We start from the raw sequence: 13,747 nt of genomic DNA, 5'->3' as shown, positions 1-13,747 counted from the left end.
CTCCACTGCGCATGCGCGGGAATGCCGTCAGCGGCCGCTAACGCTCCCGCGCATGCGCCGCCCGGAGATGTCATTTCCGTGCCAGCTGGCGGGGCACCAAAGGCCTTTCCTGCCAGCTGGCGGGCGGAAATTTGTCCGGCGCGGGCCTAGCCCCTTAAGGTTGGGGCTCGGCCCCCCAAGCTGCGGAGCATTCCGCACCTTTGGGGCGGCGCGATGCCCGACTGATTTGCGCCATTTTGGGCGCCAGTCGGCGGACATCGCGCCGATACCGGAGAATTTCGCCCCAGCTTTCAATTGCAGATTTTGCAGCTGCTGTGATGGGATTCAAATCTGTTCCCCCAGAGCTTTAGCCTGGGCCTCTGGATAACTATGTCACCATTACCACCTAAAGGAGTGAAGGATTTGGGTGAAGGACTGCAAAGGAGAGTGGAAGTAGATAGTTTATTTTATTACTCTTTGCCTTTATTTCACTGTTTCTGCTATTCAGATCCACACTTCCCGATTAACTCCAATTTCCGCTGAAATGCAAGTGAGTCTGATTCTCTTTTCCTTCAATGCTTTATCAACAAGCAGCTCCAGCTAAGCTGTAAAACCCTGAACCCTGCCCAGCCTCGTGAATTTTGAACAAAAAAAGGAGATATTATTACAAAAATTACGTCAGCATTAATTGAAGCAACTGGGTTTGTCAAAGGCTGTATGAAATTGATCTGTGATGTATCCACTTTGTCTGCTGTACAATGCTGTGTCCATTAATTGCCCCCAGGCTAAACTCCACATGGCAGCTTTGAAATAGAGTATATCCTGTAAAAGTCTGAAGGTAGTTTCATAAGTGAAATGGATGCTGAAGTGAAGTACTGTACGAGGAAGGAGGATGTGATCTTTTCTTCCTGGAGATAATTTGCTCTGACAGTGCGGTAATATTTTTGACGATGTTTGAACTGCTCTTGTCTTATAACATATGATGGATGCTTTGTGTGTGGTGACATTAACAACTTGGTTAGGGACATTAAGTGTTCCATGATAACATCTATACTAATTCAATCATAAAACTAAAATGTGACTAGTGATTGATCCAAATGGATGGGCCGTGTGGGAAGAATTTAAAATTCGTTTGCGTTGTCTTCTAGTAAATCCCTGAAGGTCAATTATTTGGAGAGCATTTTTGTCTGTAAAAGTAATTTGCACATCCACCCACAAAATGATTTCATTGAAGGATCTACAACATTAAAGAATAAGAATTTCATTCAGCAAGATTGTGTTACTGGTTTTATTATGAGTGAATGGAGGATCAATTATTCATAGCGAACATTCTTTGTAATTCTTCTGCAGTGCAAGTAGGGTTGTGATATTTGGGGATTGCAGTTAGTCTAAGGTAAACTGGGAAAAGGGAGGAGTGTGGGGCATGGAAGGGGAGAAATTCCTGCAGTGTCTGTGGGAGAACTTTTTGTAACAGTACATTTCCAGTTCTACCAGGGAGAAAGCTGTGCTGGATCTGGTACTAGGAAATGAGGCAGAGCAGGTGGGGAATGTCAGAGTGGGGGATCAGTTGGGAAATAGCAATCATAATATAATACGATTCAATATTAGGTTGGAAAATGATAAAAATCAGTCACAGATTAAGATTTGATTGGAAAAGGGCAAATTTTAGGGGCCTAAAAGTTGAACTGGAGTAGGTTGGTAGGAAATGCATTTTGATGGATAAAACAGTGGATGAAAATGGGAGACTTTCAAAGGAGAGATGAATAGGGTGCAAGCTAGGTAGGTAGCCATGAAAAATAAATACGGGGTATCCAAAGCTTGAGTACCCTGGATGACTAAGGATATTGATGATAAATTAAGGATGAAAAAGGAGGTGTATGATGCATGCTGGACTGGTAATAGCAATAATAGTATCTTAAATGCAGAGAATGGCTAAAGCTGGAATAAGGAAGGCTAAGAGGAAGCATGAGGAAAGGATGGCAGGCCATGCTAAACAAATAGCAAAATCTTCTTCAGGCATATTAATGGTAAAAGATTAGTGAAGGATAGAGTGCGGCCCATAAGGGACAAGCAGGTTAAACTGCTCACTGAAGCGGAGCGTATGTCAGTGGTACTAAATGAGTACTTTGCTTCTGTCTTTACCAAATTAGAAGATGGTGACAATGGCCCAGTTGAAAATGTGCTTGTTGAGCAACTGAGCAGTATAGTGATAGATGAAGAAAAGGTGCTAAAAAGGCTGGCAGCACTCCAGGTGGAGAGGTCCCCAGGCCCGGATGGGATGCATCCTAGATTGCTGAGAGAGGTAAGGGAGTATATTGCAGAGCCGTTGACAGACATTTTCCCAGCCTCTTTGAACACAGGATTAGTCCTGGGGGACTGGAGGATTGCAAATGTGACCTGTTGTTTAAAAAAGGAGCGACGGATAACCGAGGAAACTACAGACCTGTCAGCTTGACATCAATACTGGTAAAACTGAAGGAGGCCAGAATATGGGATGAGATAAATATGCACTTAGAGAAAAATAAATACATTCAATATGGTTTTGCCAATGCCAGGTCATGTCTGACAAATTTAATTGAGTTCTTTGATGAGGTGACACGGGGCTGCATGGTGGCACAGTGGTTAACACTGCTGCCTCACAGCCCAAGGGTCCCAGGTTCAATTTCGGACTCGGGTGACTGTTTGTGTGGAGTTCGCACTTCCTCCCCGTGTCTGCGTGGGTTTCCTCCGGGTGCTCCAGTTTCCTCCCACAGTCCAAAGATGTGCAGGTTAGGTGGATTTGCCATTCTACATTGCCCCTTAGTTTCCAAAAGTTTAGTTGGGGTTACATGGTCACGGGGATAAGGTGGAGGCGTGGGGTGCAGACCCGATGGGCTGAATGGCCTCCTTCTGCACTGTCAATTCCATGATTCTATGACACAGGCAGTCGACGAAGGTAGTGCCGTAGATGTTGTATATTTGGACTTACAGAAAGCGTTGGCAGGTTGTTTAGCAAATTAAAGATGTTTGGGTTGATGGGTCCTTGGCAGCATGGATTAAAAGGTGGCTGAGAGATAAGAAACAGAGGGTAGGTATAAATGGGCATTTCTCAGACTGGAGCCAAGTTGAAAGTGGTGTTCCCCAGGGCTCAGTAATGGGAACGTTTTTTTTCCTGACTGATATAAATGATTTAGAAGTGGGTGTTGAGGGAAAATCTCTAAACTTGCAGATGATACTAAACCAGGGAGATTAATGAATTGTGAGGATGGTGCTGAGTGACTTCAGAGGGATATTGACAAGTTGGTCAAATGGGCAGACACCTGGCAGATAAACTTCAATGCAGCAAAATGTGAGGTAATGCATTTTGGTAGAAGAAACATGGGGAGACAATATTTGGATTGGATTTGGATTTGATTTATTGTCACGTGCACCGAGGTACAGTGAAAAGTGTTGTTCTGGGTACAGTCCAGACAGATCGTTCCATACATGATAAAACATAGGACATACATATATACACAATGTAAATACATAGACACAGGCATTGGGTGAAGCATACGGAATGTAGTACTACTCAGTAATTAAGATGTGTGAAGAGATCAGTTCAGTCCAGAAGAGGATCATTCAGGAGTCTGGTAACAGCGGGGTAGAAACTGGCTTTGAACCTGTTAGTGAGTGTTCTCAGACTTTTGTATCTCCTGCCCGATGGAAGAGGTTGGAAGAGAGAATAACCTGGGTCGGAGGGTTTTTTGATCATGCTGCCTGCTTTCCCAAGGGAGCGGTAGGTGTAGACAGGGTCAATGGATGGGCTCAACATAGGCTCAATGGTACAACTTTGAGAGGAGTGCAGGAGCAAAGAGACCTTGGGTTCAAGTGCATAATTATCTGAAGGTGGGCAGGCAAGTTGAAGTAGTTGGTAAGAAGGCTTATAGCGTCCTTGGGTTTATAAATAGAGGTATAGAGTATAAAAGCAAGGAAGTGATGCTGCACCTCCACAAATCATTGGTCAGACCACATGTGGAGTATTGTGTTCAGTTCTGGGCATCTTATTTAAGGAAGAATGTTAAGGCACTAGAGAGAGTGCAGAAGAGATTTACTAGAATGATACCAGGAATGAGGAATATTAGATACAAGGAAAGATTGGAGAAATTGGGCTTGTTCTTCTTGGAGCAGAGAAGATTAAGAGGTGACCTTATTGAGGTGTTCAAAATTGTGAGCAATTTTGACAGGGTAAAGAAGGATATTCTGTTCCCAAGAGTGGGTATGTCAGTGACTAGGGGTCACAATTTCAAAATGGTCAGCAAGAGAGATCAGAGTGAGATGAGGAGAAACTTCTGAGAGGGATATGGCACAAGGAAGTGCTGAGTGTTTTGGCCAAGGTTAGAATCATGACCAGTGCAGGCTTAGAGGGCCAAAGAGCCTGTTCTTGTGCTGTATTGTTCTTTGCTCTTTGTTCTTCATTCAGAGAGTTGTTTGGGTTTGGAATGCACTGCTTAGGCGCGTGGTGGAGGTGGATTCCATAGGAGGTTTCAAAAGAGAGCTGGATACATACTTGAAAGTGATTAATTTAGAGGACTACGGAGATAGGGCTGGAGAATGGGACTAGCTGGTAGCTCTTGGGAGCTGGGCTGAATGGCCTCCTGTACTGTGAATAACAAAAAAAACATTCAATGGGCCGGATTCTCGGCTGTCAGAATTCTCCGTTTCGCCAGCTGATTCCCCAACGGCATGGGCTGCCCACAATAGGAAACCCCCAGAAATCTGGTGCGGCGGGACGGAGAATCCTGCCCAATAAATTTATTAAGGGCTCCTCTATTCAGTATTCACCTCAGGGATATTGCTTTGCTACTTCAATTATCACCAACACACGGACATTGTTTCCCAATGTTAGATTAGGAGCACTAATTGGGCAAAATTGTGGGAGCAATTGGATCATGGCCACCTAACCCCATTTACAAGCAAGACCATCTCAGAGCAGTGGCTAATGATGAATGGCAGTTTTCTGGCTGAATAATTCTGCCAGCTATTTGTTGAGCTGAAGGGGGGGGGGGGGGGCAATGGCATTGTGGTATTGTTACTGGACTAGTAATCCAGAGATCCAGCGTAATGTGGGGTCTGGGTATGAATCCTGTCCCAGCAGATGGTAACATTTATGTTCAATAAAAATCTGGTATTAAAAGTTTAATGATGATCATGAAACCATTGTCGAGTGTCATAAAAACCTATCTGGTTTACTATTGTCCTTAGGGAAGGAAATCTGCCATCCTTATTTGGTATGACCTAAGTGTGACTCCAGATCTGTAGAAATGTGGTTGACTCTTAAATGGCCTCCGAAATCAATTCAAGGGCAATTCTGGATGGGCAATAAATGCTGGAGATAAATCCCAGCAATGCCCGAATCAAAAATAATTTCAGTCACAACAGACACCTCCCTGTTTTTCTTGCCACAAGAAGAAAAACCATCATGATGAAAGAGAAGATGATTTATTTAAATTCAGGTTGCTCTGGTGAAAGGGTGCGATTTAACGGGACAAAAACAGAATTCCGTTTCCGGCATGTTTTTCTCGGCGCTGCAGGCATCCGCTATTCAATGGAACTTTGCTGTTTTTTGGGGCTTTGATGTGCAATGCCCCACTGAGGCCACATGTTAGTCACTTCTTGCACTGGTGAGGATCTGGGGGACATTTTTAAAGGATGCCCGAACTTTCAACCTCCCTCCGAGCCTCACTGCAGCCTCCGGACCCCCCATTGCACCCAACGTACGTCTTCCGCGGTCCTCAAGCACCCTCCTCCCCCCCTCCCCTCTTCCCACCTCTTATGGGCCAGATATTCTGGACCCGGTCCCTGGTACGGGCAATCTGGCACCTGGGCATGGCCATCCTAGCCTTGCTAGCCTGGCAGTGCCACAGTGTCGTTGCCAGGGTACCCAGATGGCAGTGCCAGGCTGGCAGTACCAAGGTGCCCGGGTGCCAAGGGAAACCCAGAGTTACACCCTCACCAGAGCCCAACCATCCAGGAGCCTTTAATGGCCAGGAAGACCCCCCCAGGTGATGTTATGCCTGGTCCACGTTTGTATGAACCAGTACTAAACAGCACCCTGGCGAAGTCTCCCAGGCACGGCCATTAGGTCCCGGGCATCGGGAGACTCTGCGCAGACACATTGAAATGAGCCCAATGGCTCATTTAAATATGCTAATCTGAATTACGCCCAGTGAGGGCAAGATCCAGGTCACGGCGTCTCACAAGATTCCATTGAATCTCGCAAGACATTTCGAGCATCGCAAATCTCATGAGAGGCCTCTTGCGAGATTAAATGGCCTTGTCGCGTCACAAAGTCGGGCGTGATAAGGCCGGTAAATCACGCCAATAATCTGTGCCCAATTCCATTGCCAGAAAAATAATCTTTATCACCACATTTCAGTTTAATACTTTGCGAGTATTGTGAAGTGGTTGTTATTAATTGAAATACAGTAACAGTCAGAGTTCAGAACAATCTCTATTATTTGTAGCCTTGGTATTATCATTGGCTGGAATAACCATACTCCTTCTAGCAAGGATTCCAGGGTCATTCTGCAATAGAACTTGCAATGGGGAAAATCAAATAGATAGTTGCTTAATCGCTTTGCATCTGTGTGTCCAACTAGGAGAAATGAATAAGCTTGTCTTTTCCATCATGAAATTGTATCAGTGGACGTTTGCCTTGTTTTCAATCTTCTGCCTTTCTGAAGACTTCACTAAGGTTTAGCAATGAAACCCTGCAGGGGAAAAATAAAAACAATGATCAGCTCCATGTGAAGTGCAGACTCCAGCCTATAAACACCGTCAGAACAAATGAAACTGTTTATATTTGACTTAAATGTTTATTTTTAACATCTGAATCTCTTTGCAGTCACTTGTTACTTCAAATATAGCAGAGCCTTGGGTAACTTTTTCAATTTAGTCAAAAGCTCATTTACAGAGGTCTTGTGCATTTAAAACAAATGAATGAGGATGCTAACTCTAAAAACATGGACACAAAAGTACAAAATTGTGAGTTTTTAAAAATGCAAATTTGAGATTGTTTTCCCCCCACTCAGTTCTTTCTTTGGAAGACACTGGTGCGTGAAGTGTGTTGTTCACCAACTGCGGGCACATCTCTGCTTATTCTTCCTCTGTCAGCCAGGAATTGAGAATGTCAGCCAGCTATTCAAACATAGAGGCGTCACAGTTGAGTCCAACCCTGTCCTTGCCGAACATTCACAGGTGTACTTTCCAACTTTCCAGCTGCAAATACTGAATTTATTGAAGGCTAGTTGATTTTGTCTTCTACTTAGCACTGGACAATGAGCCCATCATTGAATTCCCACAGAAATGATCTTGCCCTTTTGTGGTAACATTAGCAGAAGAGCCTTTGGAGACCGGGAAACCCGGTTTGCGTCCCAAATATCACTTTGATGGAGATGAAAGCAGGAATCTCAAACAAAAACAGGAAATGCTGGACAATCTCAGCAGGTCTGACAGCATTTGGGGAGAGAGAAGGGAGCTAACGTTTCAAATCTGGATGAGGCTGTGTCAAAGCTCGAGAGAACTGGAAATAGAGCAGATTTATACTGATGTCGGGGTGGGGGGGGGGGGGTGCATTGAGCAACGGGGCTGGATAGGGGCCTGCGATAGGAGGAAATTGACAAAGATGTCATGGAGAAAAAGATAAAGGGAATGTAAATGGTGGTGATCAAGGCTAAGAAGGGTGCTGATAGCGACACATAAAGAGATTAGAATATGTTAACGGCAGAACAAAGGTAAGCAGTGTGTCAAAGGACAACCTGGAACAGGGTACAGATGGCCCTAGTTGGGGGATGGGGGGGGGGGGGGGCAGGGGAGACAATGGTGAGGGAAAAACGGATGGATGGAAAAATAGAAATAAACTGATAGAAATAAAAATGGGGTGAAGGTGGAGGAGAGAGTTCACAGTCTGAAGTTGCTGAACCAACACTAAGGGCATTCAAATGAGCATTGGATAGACAAATGGATGATAAGGGAATAGTGTAGATGGGCTTTAGAGTGGTTTCACAGGTCGGCGCAACATCGAGGGCCGAAGGGCCTGTACTGCGCTGTAATGTTCTATGTTCTATGTTCCTTGTTAAGCCCGGAAGGCTGTAACGTGCTTGATCGGAAGATGAGGTGCTGTTCTTCCAGTTTGGGTTGGGCTTCACTGGAACATTGCAGCAGGCCAAGAACAGACATGTGGACGTGGGAGCACGACGGTGAGTTAAAGAGGCAAGCGACAAGGGACCTGGGCCCTGTTTGCAGACAGACCAAAGGTGTTCTGCAAAGCAATCACCCGGTCTGCATTTAGTCTCTCTAATGTAGAGAAGACCACATTGAGAGCAGCAAATGCAATAGGCCAGATTGAAGGAGATGCATGTGAAGCACTGTCTACTCTAAAAAAAACCATTTAGAGCCTGAGCGGGTGAGCAGGGAAAAGGTAAAAGGGCAGGCGATTGCATGGGAAGGTGCCGTGGGAGGAGGTTGAGATGTTGGGGGTATGGAGAAGTAGACCAGGGTATCCTGGAGGGAATGGTGGCTATGGAAAACTGACAGGGGGAGTGAGGGTAAGATGTGTTTGGTGGTGGCATCATGCTGGAGTTGGCGGAACTGGCGGAGGATGATTCTTAGAATATGGAGGCTGGTGGGGTGAAAAGTGAGGACAAGGGGGACCGTATCCTCGTCCTGGGAAGGATGGGATGGGGTGAAGGCAGAGGTGCGGGAGATGGATCGGACACGTTTGAGAGCCCTGTCAACTACAGTGGCTGGGAAACCACGATTAAGGAAGAAGGGAGAAATGTCAAATGGCATCATCGGAACAGATGCGACGGAGGCGAAGGAACTGGGAGAATGGGATGGAGTCCTTACAGGATGTGGGGTGTGAAGAGTTGTAGTCAAGGTAGATGTGGGGGGTCAGTGGGTTTGTAATGGATATTAGTGGACAGACTATCCCATAAATTGAAATAGAAAGATCAAGGGAGGGAAGTGTTGGAGATGGGCCATGTGAAGGTGATAAATCGGTGGAAATTGGAAGCAAAATTGATCATTTTTTCCAGGTCCAGGCAAGAACATGAAACCTTGCTGATTTTACTCATTAGGATTTTCAGGGAACATAGAATTTACAGTGCAGAAGGAGGCCATTCGGCCCATCGAGTCGGAACCGGCTCTTGGAAAGAGCACCCTACCGAAGGTCCAAACCTCCACCCTATCCCCATAACCCAGTAACCCCACCTAATCCCCATAACCCAGTAACCCCACCCTACGGGCAATTTTGGACACTATGGGCAATTTAGCATGGCCAATCCACCTAACCCGCACATCTTTGGACTGTGGGAGGAAACCGGAGAACCCGGAGGAAACCCACGCACACACGGGGAGAACGTGCAAACTCCGCACAGACAGTGACCCAAGCCGGAATGGAACATGGGACCCTGGAGCTGTGAAGCAATTGTGCTAACCACCATGCTACCGTGCTGCCCCAAATTGTGAACCAATGATTGACTTTTTTTTAATACGTTTATGAGACTAGTGCATTGTCTACAGGATTGCTTATGTTCAGTTCAATAAATATTTTCAAAAATACAACATAGCAAAGAGTCGGGAGAGTTCGGAACTGCATCCAAAAGTTACCTCATGATGAGAAGCTGCAACTATATTGGAATAGATTGACATTGAAATCAAACGGGAAATGTTACACGCCAATTTACAATAATTGCCGACAAGAAAGTTTGATTAAAAGTTGCAATGACAAGAATTAAGGTTTGTGGACAACAAAACACAAGGGGCAAAATTCTCCGTTTGTGAGTCTAAGGGCGTGAAACATTTCTAGGTGCGGTAACGAGTAGGAACTGCTGCAAACTTCCTGGTGTTCGGCCCGGCGATGGCGCCAATGCTATTCAACGTTAATTGGTCCACTTAACAAAGCCCCATGGGCTTCTCGCCGCAAATGAAGGCCTACCAGCCGATTCGCCGGGACCGCGCTCGCCAGCTAACAAGGTTGAACAGCACTAAAACAGCACTTGCACAGCCAGCCCCACTCAGCTCGCAGCCATGGTGCCAAGAACACCGGCCCCACGATTCAGGGATCCAGACCTGGGGAGGCTCTTAGCACTGTGGTTAGCACTGTTGCTTCAGAGTGCCAGGGTCCCGGGTTCGATTCTCGGCTGGGTCACTGTCTGTACGGAGTCTGCATGTTCTCCCCGTGTCTGCGTGGGTTTCCTCCGGGTGCTCCGGTTTCGTCCCACAGTCCAAAAACGTCCCGGTTAGGTGAATTGGACATTCTGAATTCTCCCTGTGTGTACCCAAACAGGTGCTGGAGTGTGGCGACTAGGGGGTTTTCACAGGAACCTCATTGCAGTGTTAATGTAAGCCTACTTGTGACAATAAAGATTGTCATATGTAGTGGAAGCCAGGATGGATGTCTTGTTCACTCGAGGGTCCCGGAGGGTGAGCCACAGGGTAGCGAATGCCGCCTGGGATGAGGTGGCGACGGCCGTGAGCTTGGGGAGTGTGACCAACAGGACTGACGTCCAGTGCCGCAAGAAGGTCAATGACCTGCACGGGAAGCACGAGTGAGCAGACACCAATGTCAAACCGCCCCCACCCCCCCAAACACCCCTGAGTTCTTTCCATCCCCATGCAAACATCCACCCCCCAACCCTCCATATGGCCTCCACCCTCCCTTCACCTCCCCACTCCCTTCAACACCGCCCCACCCTTCCTTCACACCCCACACCACTGTGAACCACAATATGGCTAACAATGTCCTCTCTGTGTCTCCGCAGGAGAAGCTCCCCCACAATCGCTGGGACAGAGCCCAAACTGGTGGAAGGGTGCCGGATATATGAATCCTCATGACCTTCTAGGAATGGGCCCTGGAGGTGACTGGGGTGACCGCGGACAGACCGGTAACCAATGGGGCTTATGGGGCACAATTTGGTGAGCACCACACAGTTGCTGATGCGCATCAAGAGGAGGCAGGAACGCCCAGGCGAGACAGCAGTCGGAGGTCTGCTGGATCCCAGGTCCCAGCTGGGTCCCAGCCTGATGCTGAACCTCTGGTACAGGGTCACCCGGAGCTGATGGAGATGTTAGGGAGCAGCTGGGACATTCAGAGAGAGATGTCAGCGACACTCCAGCAGGTCAATAGCCAATTGGAGGAGTCCCAGAGGCTACGAGCACAGGAGAAGTCACCGGCAATGCGTGGCACCGAGGCCAACACTGCTAGGGTGACGACCGCTGTGGAGAACCTGGTGCACAACGTTGGCACCATGAGTGAAGGTGTCCAAGGTAGTCGGTGACGGCCATGGCTGAGTGTCTCGGCAGACTGTCGCTGGGGGATGTGACCCAGTACCAGGCTGACCTTGATGAGGTTCTGCGGGACATGTTCTGCTCTCAGATGGGAATGTCCAAGGCGCTGCGGAGCTTGCCCCAGTCACAGGTGGGCATTGCTGAGGGCATCGATACTTTGATGCAGACATCGGGGAAGTGCCAGGGATGGCAGGACCAGATGATGCCGGGGCAACCGGGGATCCCCTGTCCCAAGGTGAAGCCCAGGGCCCTATGGCACCAACCGGGAGGAGGGGGTGGCAACCCGGACCCGTCACATGAAGTGGGGATGGTGTCCACCAGCTCCCCCATGTTTCATCCCTCTGATGAGGCTGCGTCTCGCAGTCAGCGCACAAGACAGGGCGACACGATTGTGCAGGTGCCGCCTACAAGTGCGCCAGGGCCCTCGACCCCAGAGAACACCCGCCAGGGGGCTTCGAAGCCAAGGGGACGTAGTAAGCAGCTGGCTGCCTCCACCTCAGATGTGTATCCTGGGGACACACCTAGATGTAGTGGTAGAGGATGGAAGGTGAAGTACGTTGAGGATCACACAGGGCACAGAGGATGGGGTGACAGGTAGGGCTGGGGTGAGTGAGAGGCTGGTGGGCTAAGTGTGGCGGCACCAACGGGAGAGTGGGCCATTGTAGGACAACTGTTACACATTGAAAACCCTTGACCACAAGCAGTATGATGTCTCTGACACTTTCTTTCGCCTGATGTAGCCTGAGCTCCGAACCCTTGGCCCATCTCTCCAGGCATCCCCCCCTCCCAAAAGCACTCATCCACCCTCCGGCCATGGACATATCCCTGGGGCAGCGTTCCCTGAGTGTTTGGATGTTGGCTGCTGCGTGTGTGGTGTTCCCTACCGTAGTGTTCAAGCACTGTATCCAGGTATCGCGGCTTGATTGGGATGCCTGGCAATGACTCCCACATGCTACATGGCCGCCCGCGCACGGGAATCCACTTGGGTTGTGTGAAGTGCTTGCTTGACTACGATTACCAATTCCCTATTAGCAATAGCCTTCAGCCACATGGCCAAAGGCCTCAGCAGTCGGTGGGCGCTATGGGTGGTCAGTGGGGCAGACAGACAGTGGCTGGGGTTGCCCCCAAAATGGGTGCACACATTCCAGGGGTTAGCATGGTGGTGTCACGCATGGTTGCCCCCCCCCCCACCTCCCCCCTTCCCATGGTGACCCACACTTGTGGAGGGTGCCCCCCCCCCCCCCCCCCCCAACCAGTCGAGAGTCCCCCATCCCCCGCAGAGCACCGGGGCAGCAAGCCCAGCACCCCCGGGCTCTTTCCCTGTGAGCAAAGATGGCTACTCACCTCCTCAGTTCCCTACAGAAGGCCTTCTGCCAGGTACCCATTTTTAAAAAGGAGTACTCATCGGCACCAGCATGACCACTTGCTGGGGACGCCGATGAATCACTGGAGGGCTATGGATGTGAGTGGCTCCCGTTAATTGTTTAGAAATAGGGCCTGACGTGGTAATAATTGGTTTCTCGCCACGTTACCATGAGATCCCGGTTTCACCTACGGGAGCGGGCCGGTTGCATTGCAAACTGTTTCACGCCTGGCGCGGTTCTCATTTTCGGCCTCTCCCGCTATTCACTGGCCTCGTTTCGCTCGAGCGAGAGCGCAATGAGGCCCAAGAATAGTGCCCGAAGCGTTGACGCAGGGGCCGAATTGTGTGTGGTTCGCATTCCCATCGGGGGCTCTATTTGTGGAGCAATTCAGGACATGCAAATGGGCCCGCACTCTGCTGGGTCCTAGGTTCGATTCCCCGCTGAGTCGGTGTCTGTGCGGAGTCTGCACGTTCTCCCTGTGTCTGCGTGGTTTTCCTTCGGGTGCTCCGGTTTCCTCCCACAGTCCAAAGACGTGCAGGTTAGGTGGATTGGCCACGCTAAATTGCCCTTACTGACCAAAAAAAGGTTGGGAGGGGTTATTGGGTTACGGGGAGAGGGTGGAAGTGAGGGCTTAAGTGGGTCGGTGCAGACTCGATGGGCCGAATGGCCTCCTTCTGCACTGCATGTTCTATGCATTATGCATGGTGTGAATTCCGAGCAATTTCCAGCCCAGTGGGCATTCTAATCACTGGGTCAGAGTTTGCGGCAAAGAGCATGACAGCTGGACCTGTTTTAAGTTTTTTTTGCAGACCACAAACAAGCCTGGACTGAGAAGATTTAAGACAGCTAGTGTGTTATTCATACACAGTAGTATTTACAATATACAACAGATCACAACCGAGTCTGAATTGTCGGTACCATACCTGGCCGGCTTTACACAGAACTTAACTGTGGATGATTTATGGCTCCCCATCCCTATAGCAGAGGAGCTTGTATTTGACGAGACTCACAGGGAGCTGATTGCTCCAACCCCATACATCTCATGTGGATTCTAATAGTGCTTCACTTACCACACACTCACTGCAGCCACCACA

The 13,747-nt window shown here is 48.6% G+C and overlaps 1 protein-coding gene and 1 long non-coding RNA gene across 4 annotated transcripts in view; one reads left to right on the top strand and one right to left on the bottom strand.

The window, feature by feature from the left end:
* LOC140411250 (uncharacterized) overlaps positions 1-13,747 on the top strand; it is a 386,898-nt gene that overhangs the window by 354,395 nt on the left and 18,756 nt on the right. The gene's annotated exons all lie outside the window — the stretch shown is intronic.
* The window catches only part of dcdc2b (doublecortin domain containing 2B), a 162,960-nt gene continuing 152,563 nt past the window's right edge, over positions 3,351-13,747 (bottom strand). For both annotated transcript variants that reach the window (XM_072500342.1, XM_072500336.1), the window contains exon 11: positions 3,351-6,710. In XM_072500342.1, the coding sequence (XP_072356443.1) occupies positions 6,690-6,710 (21 nt within the window). In that variant the 3' untranslated portion in view covers positions 3,351-6,689. The remainder of the gene's footprint in view (positions 6,711-13,747) is intronic.

This window comes from Scyliorhinus torazame, chromosome 1 (assembly GCF_047496885.1).
Source record: "Scyliorhinus torazame isolate Kashiwa2021f chromosome 1, sScyTor2.1, whole genome shotgun sequence".
NCBI lineage: Eukaryota > Metazoa > Chordata > Chondrichthyes > Carcharhiniformes > Scyliorhinidae > Scyliorhinus > Scyliorhinus torazame.
This window is presented reverse-complemented; position numbering and strand designations above follow the sequence as displayed.